At 43.3% G+C, this 19,048-nt stretch overlaps 2 protein-coding genes across 2 annotated transcripts in view; one reads left to right on the plus strand and one right to left on the minus strand.

Annotated features, from left to right (window-relative positions):
- Nucleotides 1–4,875, plus strand: part of LOC106742508 (high-affinity choline transporter 1-like) — a 21,993-nt gene extending 17,118 nt beyond the window's left edge. Inside the window, exon 14 of the mRNA XM_014615488.1 lies at nucleotides 342–4,875. Within this exon, the coding sequence (XP_014470974.1) occupies nucleotides 342–615 (274 nt within the window). The 3' untranslated portion in view covers nucleotides 616–4,875. The remainder of the gene's footprint in view (nucleotides 1–341) is intronic.
- On the minus strand, nucleotides 4,876–16,695 carry LOC106742435. The gene is made up of 4 exons (XM_014615364.1): nucleotides 16,060–16,695; nucleotides 15,878–15,985; nucleotides 14,054–15,805; nucleotides 4,876–13,188 (listed from the first exon to the last, which is right to left on the minus strand). Exons 3-4 carry the CDS (start codon nucleotides 15,801–15,803, stop codon nucleotides 8,735–8,737), a joined length of 6,204 nt encoding a protein of 2,067 aa, XP_014470850.1. The 5' UTR covers nucleotides 15,804–15,805; nucleotides 15,878–15,985; nucleotides 16,060–16,695; the 3' UTR covers nucleotides 4,876–8,734.
- Nucleotides 16,696–19,048: the final 2,353 nt, after the last annotated feature.

A 19,048-nucleotide genomic window follows, 5' to 3' on the forward strand; every position in this document is an offset into this window, starting at 1 on the left:
CTATGAGAATAATCATAATAACGATAGTAATTTATTAGACATCATATCAGTTTTAAACACAATGGTGGGAGATAAAATTAACCAGAGCAAGGCATAAAAGCTGTTTACAATGTCCTACCTGTAAAGAAAACACGTTGAACAAAATTAAGCCGAGTGTAGTTGTTAGCGGCGGAGCGAAAAGCACATGGAGAGAGATGCGAATGCCAGCTGGAAGCAAATTATGTAATATTTGCGGAAATTCGAGATACGGCAGAAGGCGCTCGCCTCGATCCGAACCATCGGTGTAGAAGGTGCGACCATTCGAACGCTCTCTCCGATCATGCTCTCAAACGTTTGCGCAGCTTCAATGACACGGGTGACCGAGCGCTGACGACGCTCGCCAGGCAGCCGACGTATCCGTCAATGCCACTGAGGCCGGAGGACTGTCGCATGACGTTGGCGAAGAAGGACAGGCGGCTGTCCAGCATCGGCAGGCATTCGTCGGTGACGACCGAGAGCGAGCTCGGGAACACGAGCAGCATGGTAGTGTGCAGCCCCACGTACGGCATGTATAACTCGGCCGCGAAGAGCTCCAACTATTTCGTCGCCGATGACGAAGCCGTCAGCAGATTCTAAGAGGATGGAAGCGTCGGCGAGTATCGCTCGTTCCCCTCCTGGGAGACGCGAAAAAGTCGAACGTCGGTATGTCAGAGTCGGTGCGGTATTCACAGGGAAAAAACAGTCTCGGTTTCTGTAACTGAACTGGAGAGACCGGATGGAAGTTCGGTGAAAACGGGAAATTCAGTTGCACTAATAGAGTCGTTTTTTTGTCCGTGCGTACTCCCTCTCGAAGTTTCTCGGAGTAAAACTTTCCTCTGGAATTTAAGCGACTATTCGTTCACACGGAGTAAATTCTCCAATTGGAATCCCACCGTCTGGCAGCAATAAATTCGCTCTATCCGATTGAGTTCACTGGTAAGAATGAAAAATCCGTTCTAAGTTTGAATGAAACATTCGCCCTTGCGATTCCCGGCGCGGGGCGTCCCGATTTCCACTGTCGTCTCGAGTGAATTTTCCATTCGTTTTCAAGCGAACATGAAGGAAGCCGATTGAATCGTTCAGTGAGATTTCACTCCTGGAAATTTAGGGAGCGGTACGACCTTTCACACCGAAGTCGCGTTGCGTCGTTTTCGACGATATTCAACGAGTATGACAAACATCCAATACCAACCTGCCGTAAAAGGCGCACGACACACTCGGAGAATACGAGTAACAAGGACAATCGTAAAACCCGCCCCATCGTCACCTGTTAATTACACACACCTTGATTTCACGTTTGTTACTCGGCGGATCCCGTTGGTTTGCCTTCACGAAGATCATTGGATTTTGCCACGATTGAACGTGGAGGTTTGCATTTCGCGACGCATTATACGAATTCTTGTTTTTCTCACGAGGTAAAAAAGTTCCTTTCTGTCAATTTTTATTCACATTCACGTTTCCGCAGAGTTTGCGCGTGTACAGTTGTAAAATGTAAGTGAGTACTTAAAGGTGAAGCTTTCCTTTCCTCTTTTATGCGAATAATTATCTCGTTCACTTCCACCTCCATAAAAAGTCGCTTCATCGGTCAACTATCTTGTATATTGAGATGCGAGACTAGATAGATTTGTATCCCCTTAGAAGTACTTACCCACTACTTACCAATCTTCAGACTGACAAATATATACGGAACCAATAGTTCGTAGTAGGCGATATAATCAATTTTGTACAAATCGCAGGAAAAGATCTCCACCTTCGCAACATTCCACTTAAGTCGGTAGGACAACGGCCGGAGGAAACAGTCTCGTTTGATGAAAAATTGAGAGAGACTCGGCTGATCTGTTAATATAAGCATTAGGCGATACTCAATGTTTTTGTACACTAACACACACATACACATTTTATTCGAGTACGCATATAGATATACATACACACGTACACGAGAAACAGAGAGAAAGTTTTACGGCGCGCATTTTCCGTAAAAATCCCAGTTAATTACTAGCGATAAAATAATAATTTAATAATAACTTCTGATAACTTGTAAGAGAGCAATGTACACGCTTACTGTTCCTCTAATCTAATTAAAGAAGAGGGAAAAGAAGAAAAAGAAGAAAAATAAGAAGAAGAAAAATAAGAAGAAGAGAAGAAAAGAAGAAATACACAAGCTGGGTAAGCGAGCGAGGTCGAGAAACGGGCAACGCTGCAAGCTCCGTCGAGCAGAGGAGCGGTGCTCAAATCGTTGGTAACGGAACGTCCAAAGAATGTCACGTGCAAATTTACGATATGTCACAACAAGAAAGTACGATATTTTTCCACCGACGCGATATATCTCGTTAGCTCCGTAGTGTTACTGTACAATTAGTTATGTGAACGCGCGAAGCTCACACGGTTAATCGATGTTATATTTAACGGGGATGCAGCTCGTTCCCCCCTCGGCTCAATACCGTATCTAAGAAGACTGAATACGAATGATATTTAGAGGTGAACGCTTCGACGTCGACACTTGGGAACTCTTAACGTCGGGAAGAGATCGCAAAGGTTTCGCGAAGAATTTCTCTCTTTCTCCTACCTTCTCTAGCTGCGAGAAATACTTGGTTCTTCTTATAACATCAGAATCTTCATTTATTACTACAATTATTCTTCCGAGTTTTGAGGATGAATATTAAAGTATTAAGCATAATAACTAGCGGGACGGTTCGGGTCGCAAAGAACGAATGAACCTCGAGGTAGGTCTGTTTTTTTTTTTCTAAACAACGAATGCAAAAGCAACGTTCTCGCATCGCCTGTAAATATCATTCTTATACGGCCGTTAATTTATACACCCTTCCACTGTAAATGAGAACACTCGGCTCTTAGCGATTAAACGCGGAGACGAATCGTAGCGGTACTTAAAATTGAGTGAGACTTCATAATCGACGAATCGTTCTTTAGGCCCTCTTGTACGTACTTTTGTAAGACAATGTAAGATAGCAGACGCGGTGAGGGGTGAACATCGAATACCTGCAGCAGTATTATTAAATTTACACACACGGGTGATTTGATCACGCCCGTGGGAGGGGAATCCTCGTGAAGGGCCGCTTCGGCCCCTCGTAGTCGTACTTAATTCTTTAAGGTAGATTAATCGCTACTCAACTTGATCCGATGATCGCGAGATCTGCCCGTATTTCCCGGAGCATCTCCAGCATGCGAACGAAAATAGAAACGTTCGTGTTGTTCGTGTTGCGACAAGAACCTGCGACCGTTCGTGAGACCGACGTTAATTTTCGACGCTAGTTTTTATCATTACTCATTTCGAATTGTCGCTTCTCGCTTTCTCATCGTTCGTTTCGCGTTGCGACATCTCGTTATCGTCATATCTGTATAATGCCTGTATAAATTCGATATAGTTATACTGCGTTTACATTACGTCGTCGTTATTCTCCTCGATTTCACGCGACCATCGGAGCTTTTGTAAAAAAAAAAGAAAAAAAAAAGACACCCTTTATAATGTACGCGTTTATACCTGTATCACGTATTATACACACCGTATTGTAATTGATAAGTAGTACGAGACAAGTATTCGTTTTCGGATAAAGACGCAATCGATATTGTGCAACGTGAATTATGTGCCAAAGCGTAGGATATAAAGAGAACAAGTCGTCGGCGTGTCCACCGCGTCGACAGTTTATATCGAAGGGATGAGATTCGTTTCTCGAGGATTGAAAGCAGCGCAAACGAGATGGACTCGAGTCTCAGTGTCGAGAAATCATATCCTTTCACTTGTTTATTCTTGATGAAAAGGAAGAAAGGAAAAACCATATATGTAAAAATAAAGGGTCTCAAAATAGAGAAAGCGCTGATGTCTTACTTGGTGCGACAATTGGAAAATGCTTAAAATCATCAAGATTGCGAATATTTCAGTTCTAAATAGTTGGACCTTCTTTGGCGCGCGTTACAAAATTTTTTAAATAACAAGCTGTCAGACTGTTTACACATATATATAGTATTTGCAAAAACCAAAGAAAACAAAGGGAAAGAAAACGTGACGGTTGCAAAATAAAATTGAATCGATCAAGTTAGCAATCAGTGTGATCTGTGACTATCAAACAGACTATTAAGACATAGCCGAGATGAATGAATAATTAATCAACGGTCAGATAACCAGTCATGATTGAATCGTCAATTATCAGTCAGATAATTGCCATGTTCGACTCTTCACGGCTGATTCGACAAATTAATGAATGATTAATTATGCAGATGAACGTATTCGTATTGTACCGAAACAGTCTTGCCGTTTTATCGCTGCAATCAATCACTGTCCCACGCTAATTAGTATCATCGAGATTGAATCCATCAACCTTTCATCGACTTCGATCCTCGATTTACACACGCTGAGGACCGATCGCGCAATTCTAATTTCCGCGGCGGGATCGAAACGCTCGGGCGAATTTGTCCCAAACAATTTATAGATTCTTTTTCGACGCGAGGAGAATAATTCGATCGGGTCGATCTCACGTGAATGTTCTCTGAGAAAACGAATGTAGCGCACGATCGATCTTCTGAATCTGTTCGACGGTAAACGGACGGCCGACGTACGAGTTTTAGCCACGTAAGCTTGCCTTAACGTAAGAATAATCGTTCATTACGATAGTAAAACAAAAAGGTCAAGAGAGGAGAGAGAGAGAGAAAAGGGAGAAGCGTTTAACGTCCGAGACTCGTTCTTAGATATTTTCGTCATGTAAGTCGCTCGCATTAATTAGTCTCCAGTCTAGTGTTATTACTAGTATCTGTACCACGATTGCAATGATTAGGGGTAAGGGATCGCTGTAAGAAAACGATAACGTCGCTCAAAGTGCCGAATAAAGCAGACACGAACGCGCATTCGAAAGAATAATTATTTATTTCGAAGACGTAAGTTTATTTTACACTATATCCACAGACATCCTTCATAACTCCTTAATAGCTTGGCTTTTTAAATTTCTTGAAGTGTGACTTCACTCGGAAAATGAATTGATCAGAGCTAATCCTTACAAAAAAAAAGTATCACTGGCTGTAACAAATCACTGTTGCTCGATAGTTTTATTACTCGCACGAGTAATAAAATTACTGAGTAACAGGAATTTATCACAGCTAATAATGCTGTTTTTGTAAGGGAAGTCTGTCCAATCGCGAGTGACTTTTCATTCATACACATCATCCTCTTTAAGTCGATTTGAATGAATATTTTCACTCGAAATTGGCGAATCGATCGGTGATGTATCACACTATCATTGGAACAAACATTAACTTGATTAAAATATTTCCTCGCATGGAATGAAAATTCATTCAAAGTTTGAATGAGGTTCTTGCGATTCCAAATGACGATATTTTTATCAAAGCCTCGAGATAATTTTCATTGGTTTTCAATGAGGTTTCACTCCAAGATATTCAAAGGGTATATATCTCGGAAACCTCTTCGCGAGAGTTCCGATCAAAGTTCACACGACACATTTTCGATATTTCCGTTTATGCGAGTTGCAACAAAGAAGAAGATACAAAGCTACGTGACTTCGATAAGCTTTGTCAAAGAGGGCATCAAAATATATCGAGGGCGATAATCGTAACGGACATCGTGAGAGCGTGATTTTTCTACGCGAAAACTTGAGAGTTGAGCTCGTTTCGGAACTCGACTTGTGAATCGCGAGACTCGTTTATACTATTACGGTTTCAGTCTTGGAGAGAAAAGTACAGCTGGTTTGTATAACAATTACATATCGTGAAAACATCGTTGAATAATACGATAGTAGTCGGGATCGATAACTTTTATTCTACAATAACTCTGACTGTAAGAAGACATGTGCTTGACCTGCATTGTGCTGCATCCATCGACGCAAAATCGACTTATCTACGTACTTACAGGAATGTCCTTAAAAACAAAAAGAATATGCAAACTATATAAATCGCATCATACCTATATTGTTTATAACGCAATACAATATATATATATATATATATATATATATGTATATATAAGCCCTGTGTATATACATATATGTTCCGTATAATAACTGCATATAATAACTTCATAAAAGGCGGTATGCACGCAATCTGATGTTATATCTAATCCTGGTAATAACATATTAAATTTATTACGAGGCTTACACACGTTTTCTTTCCTTTATCTCCACTTACACGTTTTATGTTATACTACATTTCTATTCTTCTATCGTCAGGAGAAAGATCCATATGATTATTATTATTTTCAGCCTGACCCAATAAGATAACCGATTTCCCGAGCAGCACGTATTGGCTGGCTAATCATTGCCCAACATTGGCCAAACGTTGGGCAATTGTTAGCCAACCACTTCGTGCTGCTCTTGGGTTTCTATTGTGGTAATAAATTGAATAGTTCATAAAAAACCAGAAAATGAAAACTTTCAGGATTAAGATCGTCTTAAGATTAGATTATACCGACCACTTATCGTTAAAAAGAGAGATAATATATGGAATCGTTACTAGATTTTCGATTCAAACGTTCCGAGTGTAATAATATGCATTTAATAATCATGAAGATTCGGTTCACTTTCTAGTTAACCATATTAAATATTCTAACAATTTGTAACCAACACACAGTTACTGAAGCTAAATTCACTTATAAATTAAAACTGGAAGATATTTCCGTAAATTATTAAGTGTTTATCCAAAATCACTTACGTAATTAAAAAGGCTATAAATATTATTGAATGAGATAATATTATAATATATACAAATAATAACTATCGATAACGTGTGGTTTTATTTTTATACCTCCTAAAATAATACGAGGCTGTCTTAAATAACTTTGAAAATTATATTATTATGAACTTTAATAGTGATCGTTACATCCTATTCTCTGTGTCGATTTTATCAACGCTTCCGTTTGAATACAATTGTTAATAAATTATCGCTCGTAAGTGCAGTTTACTATGCTCAAACATAAAAATGCAAAAATCTAACTTTCGTATCTGTGGAATAGCACTTCGATCACTACCGGGTTGCTGTACTGTAACTTTTTTTTTATAATTTATAAAATGACTAAAATTACCTCTGTATAAATGTAATTTCTATTATTTATTTTACTATTAGCGGTATAAACAGACCTCGTAAAATTGTAATTGTAACAGTATAATCATAACAATATTAATCGCATGACTAAACTCTAATAAATAGAGGAAAATAAAAGACCATCACACCATCCCGATTAAATTGCAATGTAATGTTTATATTTGGTCTCACGACCTCATTTATTCGGTTTTTTTAGGATCATCGGTGCGAGGAATTAGATAGACAAACATAGTACGATATCTCTGCGTGAAGGAAGTTCGCTGGTTCCGAATGATAAATGTCCAGGCTTCATGATATCGTATGTAACGAAATCAATGCCGCGACAGAGAATATCCACGAAGCAAGAGTACGAACGGAGTAAGGGTGTAAGAGTATTTCATTGAAAAGACAGATAATTACTCGTATAAAAAATAGGACAGCATCTATATCTTAACGAGACGAGTATGACGGCAGAAGATCGAAAATTATTCATTTTGGCGTTTGGCAGAAAAGTCAACGCTCAGCGATTATCGTTTGGCATTGAAATATACTGTTGCGAAAACCTACAAGTAAACGAAGCGAAGAATGTAAGATTCAGGAACGATAATCGTCGAGAGTTGACTTTTGCTGAACGCAGTAATTCTTAATTCGTCAATTTCTAATTCGGAATACCTAATTCGAACGAGAACGTCGATGCGAAGGATCATCGTGAACTCAAGCACGTGTGCCACATGCGGACTGGAAGCTCACGAAAACTTGTCTCGATCACTCCCGACATTCGAAATCAGGATCTCTTTTTTAACGGAATAAGGACGTAGGAATACGCATATAATGAACATCACCGTATCGTTAATTCGACTGGAAAATACTTGTCGAATGACTTCACTGATCGCGTTATCGATACTCAGGTTAACTTTCACCAAATTCCGGGTAATCTAACAGATCGCAGTCGAAAATATCTCATTAAAAAGCATCGGAAGTACTCACGAGCATCACTTCTGTGGTACTAAAAGAACCGAACGGATAGAAAAATACTGTTGAAACTGGTCGAGATTTATGCGATATTTTGGCGATCGTTGAAAACGACCGGTTTTACAGCTAAAAGTTCGTACCGGCAATATTTCGCGGTCGGTTCTGCTTCATCTGCACAACCGTGAGAGTCTTGTTTATGTAGGGTGTCTGATGCGATATCTGTCGTGCGCTTGTAGATCAGCAGAGACAAGCTGAACGAAATAGTCCTCTAGCAATTTGCAAACCACGGGGAAAATCTCGAGTAATTAATTGAAGAAAACTGGCACACGATCGATGCGGGCCAATATATGATACAGCGGACGGGTTCTGTGGTGACGGTGCCAGGACACTCGACGTCATTGGCTGTCGAATGGCGAATCGAAGGCCGCTTTTACAGAGCTCGTCCACCAATATCGCACGCAACCATTTGCCAATTCAATCAAGATTTTTTACACGGCTTGCAAGACGGCATGCTGAGAGACTCGTTCGACCAGTCTGACTTTACCTCAAAGCACACACGATGGACACACGCGGTGTCTACAGCGTTGAACATCGATATTGTCTATTCCCGTCGGTCGTCGATTGATCTTATCCATCACTTTCTCTCCTGAATCGCAAATTTGACGACAGTCACCGTCCTGGTCTTCTTCGTGACGCCGGCCGAATGTTACGTCCAATTGATGCGAGCCTCGTGCTTCGGCGAGCGCTCGTGCAGCATGAATTCCTGCTTGCTGTTGCACACGAAACCCTCACAGTAGAGGCAGGCGTAGCGGTCGGGATTCTTCGCTACTTGCATCATGTACATGCCCTGCATCGCGATATTAGCCCCGGATGTCGTCGTCGCCACGTGCCCCGTCGGGTTGTTCATGATCGTGTGGGTATGCATCAGTCGATAAGGCACGTTGTTGTTCTCGCCGTTGGTGGACTGCTGCACGGGCACGAAAGTGTCGCACATTATCGCACCGCCGATATTCGGCGGCTGCGATTGTTGCTGCTGTTGCTGTTGTTGTTGCTGCGACAGTTGTTGCTGCTGGATGCTCGCGGTGGTAATGGGCGGGAAAATCGATTGCTGCGACGGTTGCTGATTGAGGACGACGTAAGTCGGTACCTTCTGCTGCTGCATGTAGGTGTTCTGCACCATCGGCATCACCGCTACCGTACTACCGCTCTGCTGTAAAGGCTGAGTCAACCGGCCGGTTAGTATCGGCGTAGCGACTCGAGCCGGAAGGTTTCGATGGAACGCCGTCGGTTTCTGCGCCGTCTGCTGAGTGAAAGTAGCGGCCGAAGATGTCGCAGTGGTGTTCTGCGACAACACGATGCCGTATTGTTGCTGCTTCTGCTGCAGCTGGTGCTGTTGCAGCTGTAGCTGCCGCTGCTGCAGCACCTGCTGCGGTTGCAGCAGTTGCTGCGGCTGCTGCTGCGGCTGAAGTTGCTGCTGCTGCGGCTGAAGTTGCCGCTGCTGCGGCTGAAGTTGTCGCTGCTGCGGCTGAAGTTGCCGCTGCTGCGGCTGAAGTTGCTGCTGCTGCGGTTGAACTTGCTGCTGCTGCGGTTGAACTTGCTGCTGCGGTTGCAGCTGTTGTTGCAGTTGCTGCTGCAGCTGATGCTGCTGCCGTTGCTGATGCCACAGCTGTTGAAGCAGCTGATTCCGCCGCTGCTGCTGTTGCTGCTGCTGCTGCTGTTGGGTCTTGGTCTGGTTCGTCGTTGCCGGGAATCTGATCGTGTGCAGTGTCTTTATTCCGACCACCTGGTACGTCTTGGACGTGGTGGAACTTGATGGTGGAGCGCTCGTACAGATCGGCAGCGACACGTCGTTGGTCACATTCGGCAATTTCGGACGATTATTATTGGTCACCGGTTGCAAGTTCAACATGGGCACGTACATCGAAGGATTGAACGTCGGCTTTATCGGCCACGCAAGCGGCACGTTGGACGACGAGGGCTGTCCTTGCTGCTGCACAGGTAACTGCGGCTCGGGATTGCGGTGCTGCGCCAACGTATGTTTCGACAGTTCCTGCGGGCTTTTGAACGACTGGTCGCAGCCGGACGAGCCACATTTATAGACGATCGGAGACTTCTTGCTGGAAAGCGTGTTAAGCTCTACCAGAGACTTGACGCGCAGGAACTTGGCGGGCACGGAGGTCATGACGTTCGCAGGTAATACTTTCGTGGAAGTGGACTGAGCTGTGACGCGGCCAGTCGCGTCCGTTGAGTTCTCGGCGTTGGCGTTCTTGTCGTCGGCGGGTTGCTCGCTCGGTTCCGCCTTCGTGGGTTTACGCACCGCGCGTAACAACGAATTGGCGTGAGGAGTGTGCTGGTTACCGCCGGATCCAGAATCCCCGCTCGCATCGCCGGAATTCCCCGTAGAAGCGGAGTCGTCCCTTGCTGGTTCGCCGAGCTGTCGTTCCCCGCCGTACACGATGACGTTCCTCTGCGCGTCCTCACATTTATCGGACGACGTGCCGTCGCTCTCCTTCCCGACTTCCCGCGACGTCGAACCGTTCTCGTTCTCCGACAACTCTTCTATCATAAGCGTCATGTCGATCTCCACGAGGTCCTTCGCACTCTCGACGTTCTTGGCGTCGTTCCTCAGCCGATCCTCCGCGACGGTCTCGGCGCTCCCTTGCGCGGTAACAACTTGCTCCTGCGAGGCGGTCTCGGCACAGGGCACCGTTTCCTCGACTGCCGACGGCGGCAAGGTTCGCCCCTCCGCCGAGTCGTCCGAGTCGCGGGAAACGGTGAACACGGCGGACTCTTTCTTGTCGAAGCGGCTCAATTTCATGCAAGGTATATCGTCGCTGCCCATCACGGCGAGCAGATTCGTCTTGAAGTTGTGATCCTCACGGGCATCCCGATAATTAATCCTACAGTAGACCGGCCTCTGCTGATTCTCATCGTTGCTTGCGTGCCGCGTGGCGGCGTGTTCTTGAAACAGGTCGATATTGTCAAAGTGCTCGTCGCAGCAGCCGCACGCGTAGTCCTCGCGCAGAGTCCTGTGTACTAACCAGTGATCCTCGAACCTCTGCAACGACCTGCACACTGTCGCGCACACCTTGCAAATATAGGCCTTGCTACCGGCGGTGACGTTCACGACGACGTAGTGGGACTCCTGATTCTGCTGGTGCTCCAACGAGTGCAGGTTAAAGAGGCCCTCGTTGCTGAACTTCTCGTTGCAGAATCCGCATATCAGCAACACCGGCGTCCTTGTCTTGCATCTGGGGGAGGACGTTCTCTTATTTTCCTTCGATGACCTGAGGGCGTCGCCACGGCAGATAGCTGAGTGCGACTTCAAGGCCAGCTCCGTGGTGAAGGGAGTCTTGCACTTCCGACACACCTGGTCCGCCACCAACAGGTAGATCTCTTTGCTGGACAGCTCGACGAGCCGTGGGCCGACGTTGGAAGGTAGCGGGAACGACAGCCGGCTGGCGAAGTAGCACGGCTTGCTGGCGTGGATGCGCACGTGCGACATGAACAGTATCCCGAATCCGTAGAAGATCACCCTGCAGATGTTGCAGCGGAAGTTCACCCTGCCGTCGCGATCCAGCCGCGCGTGGGTCGTCAAGTGGCGCATCGTCTTTTGCAGGGAGGTGAACATTATCCGGCAGTAGCCGCAGAACAACCTGGACGCCCGTGCGGGCGCGTCACGCCTGCGATTATTCTTAGCGCAGGCCGCGTTCTCCGGGCGCTTGAGGTGCGCCTCGAAGCAATCGTTGCGCCGGAACAACGTCTGGCAAACGGTGCACAGCAACACCACCTCGATCTGAACGCAGTCACCGTAGACCGTCTCGTCCCGGTGACACTCGCAGACAACGGCCGGCTGCGTCGATTCGAGTTGCGAGGGTGCCAACTCCTCGAGACGCGAAGGAGACGCCGCGTCGTTCTTCCTCGGCGGATCCGCGCGCATGGACTGCTGATCCTTGTTCGACGGGCAGCGCGTCGCCTCTATCTTCTTCTGCAAGGTGCGTATGTTGATGTGGTTTCCGCCGTACTTGCCCAGATCTATGGACTTCGATTTGGTGTACAGCTTGTTTCTATCGCTATTGGATTTCGGCTGCGGCGTCAACAGCTGCTTGCTGACGATCCTTCGGTTCGTCGTCGACAAGAGCGAGTCGTTGTCGGAAGAGGACCGCTCAGATCCTTGGGGATTGGATTTAGCGTATTTCTTCACATAGTGTTGGCTCAAGGTTGTAAACAGATTCTTCGTACAGTTACCGATCTGTATGTGCTGTCGCATCATACGATAATCACTGTAAGATGACTTGCATACGACGCAGACGTACTTTTTATAATATTTCCTCTCGCTCGACGAGACTGTACGAGACGAGGAGCGGTTGGACGACGTCGTCGGCAATTTCAGTAATTCCGTCGATAAATCCATCAGCGACTTCGTTAGTAACTTTGCTGATGACTTTGTCGATGACTTCGTCGATGACTTCATCAGTGACTTTGTTGGTGGCTTTGTTGGTGACTTCGTTGGTGACTTTGTTGGTGACTTCGTTGGTGACTTTGTTGGTGACTTTGTTGGTGACTTCGTTGGTGATCTCATTTTATCGATCCTTGTCTTCTCAGACGACATCGGGAGTTCTGAATCCGTTTCTGATATTTCCTTACGAGATATGGGTGAGGAATTCAACATGTTCTCCGGTGTAATGTCCTTGTCGCTGGAGCTTTTGGTGGCAATGCTATCTTTGGATTGAATAAATAGATTCTTACGTACGGTTTCCTCAATGCTGCGACAAGAATTCGCGATGGGTGATGGATTCTTCGGTAGGACGGACTCTATGGAGATTGCGACCGATGAGTTATCATTGTTGGAAGACTCAAATGTGGGATCCAATATATTGGAAACAGTTGCTCCCTCACGTTCTATATCTGTCGAGCTCGTCGCAGAGTTCGACGTAGCGGATGGTGGTTTCGATTGCGCCGAAGTGGTTTGGCTACCGGCATCTGCTTTCTCCGGCCTTTTCTGCGAACAGAATGATTTCTGCCAAATTTTTAGCCTACTCGATGAGGAAATATCCTCGTTAGTCGAACTGAATTTTTTCTTCAGGGTAAGCTTCAAGGGATTCACAAACGGTATGTTTCCACTAACGGCATGGCTCTCATCTGCCGATGTTTGATTACCTGTAAAAAAAAAAAAATTAGAACTTTAGATAGAAAACACCTTATGTAATTAATTACCACTAATTGCTATAATAATTTGAAAGCAAATTAGAAAATTGAAGTAAAGAAAAAATATAAGAATCGAATACAAAATATTCGCATGTATCTCAATACATGATAAATGTTGTTTTCGTTACTTCTAGTAACTCTTATCACTATTATTTTTATTACCTTTATATACTTTTATATACAGGGTAATTCAGAACTACTTGTCCTTCAAAACACACGTTCCTGACACAGGTTTTGTGAGCCGACTTTTTGTCTTCCAAAACTTTGTCCGAAGCTTAGTTTATAAATTATAAAAAGAAATAGTAAATAGTAGAAATACTTACGGATCCGATACAGGAAGTAAGCAAGGCCGAAATCACCGTTAGACGCGAGAACTTACGTGGGAAATCTGTGTGTGAACAGTTGATCGCTACACATACACACATATACAAATGCGTCCTCTCTCTCTCTCTCTCTCTTTGTCTCTTACTCACACTCTTATTCACATACTTCAAATAAGGTAATTTTGTTTAACTTGGAAATGATTACAAGCGTCTTACATAAGCGCCTGTGTTTGACGGTAAGCTACGTCGTTATGTACAACTATTCTTTCTATAAATCAAAAACCAAGCTCTGGACAAAATTTTGGAAGAAGGAAAGTCGTTTCAGAATCCAGTAAGGAATATAATTTTTTGAAGAACAAGTGGTTATTCCGAATCACACCCTGTGTATTAATACACAAAAGTACTGAATTCTTCGTTCGAAATCATCCTTCAACAAAATTACGCGATTGCTTCTACACTACCATGAGCAGAAGAGACAAGATTGAGAGTCATACCTTTCGATGGACATTTCTCTGACATTTGATGACTATCATCAAGGGACGTGTCCTGAACACACCATATCGTAGATGAGGATGCGGTAGCGTTTACATTGTTCACTTCGCTGTCAGCGATACTTCTTCCTTTGTCCAAATTCTCTTGTCTTCTTGAGCTCGTTAATTTGTACAACGACGATCTGCGAGACACGGAGCCGGTGCTAGTCACGAATTGTATGTAATTGCGTGTTAAACGTTCGATCTCGTTCGCTGAATATACACCATCTTCGGGTGGACTGCATAGTATCTCCAATCTTAGCAACAGAACCCTAGGCTTCCTGAACAGTCTGTTCTTCCATAAATTCAAGCAGGATTTCAACGCAATGTCCAGTTTATCCGGATCGTATTTCTTGGCACGGGCGTTAGACGATCTCGGCAAAAGGACCGGTAAAGCTTCGCGAGTGTTTTCCGCTGTCGAGGAGTCACTGTCATCCATCAGAAGCAACCGGCTCTCCCGACGTTCTCCGTATACATTGCCGGCCGCATGATGTTGTGATGTTACGGGACAATCAATATCCGATGAATTCGCGTTTGTCGATGCTTCCTCATTGTCGAGGGCTACTACGTTCGACCACAATTCTTCCATTTCGTTTATCGGCGAACTGCTTCGCGACAGCAAGTAATGACTTTTGCTTTGGAACCATCTGGAGACGTCCGCATCGTTCGAATCTTCCAGTTTCGTTAGAGAGACTTGCATTTTGCGACATATGTTTATCAATTTTTCTTGACTCGCATTTTCTTGACCCGCCGTTTCATGAGACGAGCGAGAACAACTTGGACCATCATGATTAATCAATTGCGTATCCTCATTTGCAGGTGTGTCTTCGTCATCATCCGACAAAATCATATATCTCTTCCTTTTCTTCGGTTGAATAGGCATATCGTCAGAAGATTTGTCGCTAGATAGGCCCCTTTTCCTCATCGGCTTACACATGGCCAATTTTTCTCGGAAAGAGTCTATCCTGAAGAGAAGGTCATCCAATGTTTTATCATAACCGGTAGAAATTCTTCTAGACAAGATAGATTTCTTCTTAGACTTTGCTTCATCCTGACCCGAAGTGCATTCAGACGGATCATTGGTTTCATAACTGCACGAAACTTGCTTTATATTATTCTGCCCTATATTAGATGATGGCAGAAAATTAACATTTGTTATTACATCCTGTTCATTCTTATCCGAAATCTTCTTTCTGGTCCAATCGTATGGCAAAGTACGCGCTGATGCATATAAATCATTAAAGGATGAATCCTGAATATCCAGTGCCTCACTTGCCGACGCCGAAGACATATTACATGTCTGTTCATCATCATGGTTGTTCTGCTGAAGATCACTACTCAATTTCCTCTTGCTTTCTTCATCTTGTTTATTCATAAATATGTGACTGTCTATATTATTTTGTGATGGCACAGACTCAACTGTTGATTCAATCTCTTTGGATGCTTCATGACTTGAAGATTTCTGAGATTTTTTAGTTTTAAGTTGTTTCTTCTTTCTATATAATGTTCCGTGTCTCCACCGTTGACGATTTTTCTTAAGCTTAGGTCGGTTAATTGTTGGTTCATTTATCGGAGGACTTACCTCTATACGTGTAAGACATACTGATAAGTTTCTGATTTTAATCTTGGAACTTGTTGCATCGCTTGCAATATTCATTAACGAAGTGCTAGTGCTTGGCATTACCTCAAACAATTCCTCGTCCGAGCTATCCATTGCTGAAATATTTATAATGAATTACAGGTCTTGCAATTAAATATAAATAATTTTTTATCGCTTATCTCACTCACTTGTTCAAACGAAATTTAGGTTAAGTTTGGAAGATGAATCATTCAGCTGGCACGCAAATATACCGTTACTTCAACGAATATCTTGTCGACAACGTAACATTATATATTCTGTAATTTTTGTTGTATACCATTTACTGCTACTGCTTTGTGCAACATTTCGAGTACTTTCGTTCAAAACTTACAGCTGACCTCCGAATAGTGTGAAATTCACAAGAGACTGGGATTTATTTTGTTGCTTCAACCAATCTGGATATTGACAACAATGCACCGCAAGAGATACTGCCCGTAGGAACTACGATGTCCCACTTTCATTAATATGCCGAAATAGGTATAAATATGGACATACGTTATCTATCCGCCGAGATATCACTCGACGATCGCATCTGCTATGATAATTCTCACTGAATCTCGATCTGATATTGCGTTGAATGCGAATCCGTCTAGTGATTAGAACGTTTGTTCATCACAAATTGTAATTTTTGGTTGCACAAGTCATCATGATATCAGGTTACACAGCCGCCATGGAAGCCGTCGAAAAGCGCGGTTTTACGTTGATTCTCTGCTACTCTCTAATACTGTTTCTGTTTCTCAATCATGGCTGAGACGACCTTAAGGCTCGTCTCCATCACCATCAGTTATTTTGCTTTCTAAAACGACAAATACGAGATCTGGCTATTAAATAACGAGACTGCGCGCGCAGAAGTCGTCCTAGAGGGAAGGGGGGGGAAACGAATGCAGTGTTAGATAGGTGGAAGTGTCTACTATTCCAGTACGAAAACTCGTTTTTGTCGCTGTAGTAGTATTTTTTCTATAGAGGTTAGAAACGAACGTGTTTTTTTCTCGTGCCGATAACAATGTGTGACGAAAAACACGAGCAACAGATCAATATGAAATTTCTCGTTAAATTAAAAAAAACTCCGACTGAGTGCTATAACTTGTTGAAAGAGGCCTATGGTGAGAATTCTCTATCTCGTGCGCGTGTTTTCGAATGGTATAAACGGTTTTCTGAAGGCTGAGAGAACACCGAAGATGACTAACGTCCAGGTCGACCTGTCTCTGTTTAAACTCCGCAAACAGTGACCAAAATCAATGAAATTGTGCGCGGAGATCGTCGTATGAGCATTAGGATGATTGCTGAGACTGTAAATGCCGATAAAGAAACTGTCAGAAAAATTTTACATGACGAATTGAACATGAAGAAAGTCTGTGCGAAGTTGGTCCCAAAAAATTTGACCCCTGACCAAAAGTTTGTCCGTCAGATCTGCTCAGATTTTCTTGAGAGGTTAGATGAAGAGTCTGAATTGATGGAAAACATCATCACTTGCGATGAAACCTGGATATTCCAATACGATGTTGAAACTAAGCGGCAATCCATGCACTGGAAAACTCCTGCATCCCCAAGAACGAAAAGATGTCGAAATCAAAATTTAAAGCCATGCTAATCGTTTTTTTCGACATCAACGGCATCGTGATGACTGAATGGGTTCCAGAGAGTCAAACTGTAAACCAAACTTACTATTTGAAAGTTTTGGCAACACTGCGAGAGCGAGTTCGTAAGAAACGGCCGGAGTTGTGGAAAAACAAGTCGTGGATCTTGCACCAGGACAATGCACTTGCCCATAACGCGCTGTCTGTGAAGCGTTATTTAGCCGCTAGAGGCACTCCAGTGCTCGAACACGCGCCGTACTCGCCTGATTTAGCACCCTGTGACTTTTTCCTGTTTCCAAAGATCAAGTCTGTCTTAAAAGGAACCCGGTTCGAGTCGATGGAAGAGGTGAAGCGAAAATCGGCGGAGCTCCTAAATACACTTACAAAAGAAGACTTCCAGCATTGCTTTGACCAATGGAAAAAACGAATGGAACGGTGTGTGGCGAGGGGAGGGGAGTACATTGAAGGGGAGCATTCGATTGTAGAATAATTTTTAAAATAAAACTCTTTCATAAGCAGTCTCGTTATTTAATAGCCAGACCTCGTACATTTGTTGCGTTCAAAAAGCACAAGCGTTCAGTGAGCGAGTCAAAGGCCGGGTTCAGCAGAACGTTTAGTTTGCAACTGTTGGAAGTTTCCTGTGCTGACATTGGATTATTTCTGTACATCTAAAAGAATAATCCCATCTCAGCTCGGAAAACTTCCAACAGTTGCAAATTAAACGTTCTGCTGAACGTGGCCGTTGATTATTGGTCTTTACTATTAGATCCCTACCTTTAGATCAATTACGTTGAGAAATTACTCAACCGTTGCACAACCGTTATGTTTTTGGAACGCAAACATTTAGTACTACACTGTCTTTGTATCTGATTAGCATATACTTTTAGATTTCAAAATATACACTAATCAGATGTATTAGGCTGGATACGTCGTACGTCGAGTTCGTCGGATGTACCGATTGGCGGTCAGATAGAGAATTTCCAGTGTGTCTAGAAAAAATTTAGGGACCCTTGAAATTCTACATTCAACGACCACAGCATACCCAACAATGTACATCGTACGACGCACGAAATACCAACCTTATTTCATGGTCAGATTGTAATATCATTTGCGTTCATAAAACGATTGAGTTGATAATCCGTTAACGTAATTGATCTAAATTTAAGGATCTAAGGCCCATATCACACTAGGATTGAGATTAGATTGAAATATGAGCAATCAGAGCAAGTTTAATTCAAATTTAGTCTACTTTGTTCTGATTCGTCAAATTTTAATTCAATCTCAATCCTAATCCATAGGTTGATACGAACTTAAAAGCTCGTGTCAGAAGATCCCTGTTTCCTTAATAGGTCTAATAATATACTAGAAAAGCTACGTTCTGATTGGCTAATTTCTAGTATATCTAGTAACCTAAAAATAAAAATTAAATCACTAACTATTTACTAATTCCTTTGTTCCGCTGAACGCAGCCATTGGTCGCGTTCGCAAATTAAAGGGAAAAGTCCACACTTTCAAATGATAGTAAACACCATTTGCGTGTGATTTTTAGTTTACGAAGTATAATTCAATCAATTTTAATACAATTTGTTTTTACATTCGATCAGATTTAGTTTTATACTCGTATATCTTTTCGTATAAAATTTTACTTTATATCCGAGAGCTAAAAATTGAAGACTTTGAGCTGTAAGATATTTTTAGGATCATCTTACTAGTAAACACTAACCATCAGTAACATCAACGTTA

The sequence above is a fragment of the Dinoponera quadriceps genome, unplaced genomic scaffold (genome assembly GCF_001313825.1).
Source record: "Dinoponera quadriceps isolate SergipeBrazil2010 unplaced genomic scaffold, ASM131382v1 scaffold113, whole genome shotgun sequence".
NCBI classification, from domain to species: Eukaryota; Metazoa; Arthropoda; class Insecta; order Hymenoptera; family Formicidae; genus Dinoponera; species Dinoponera quadriceps.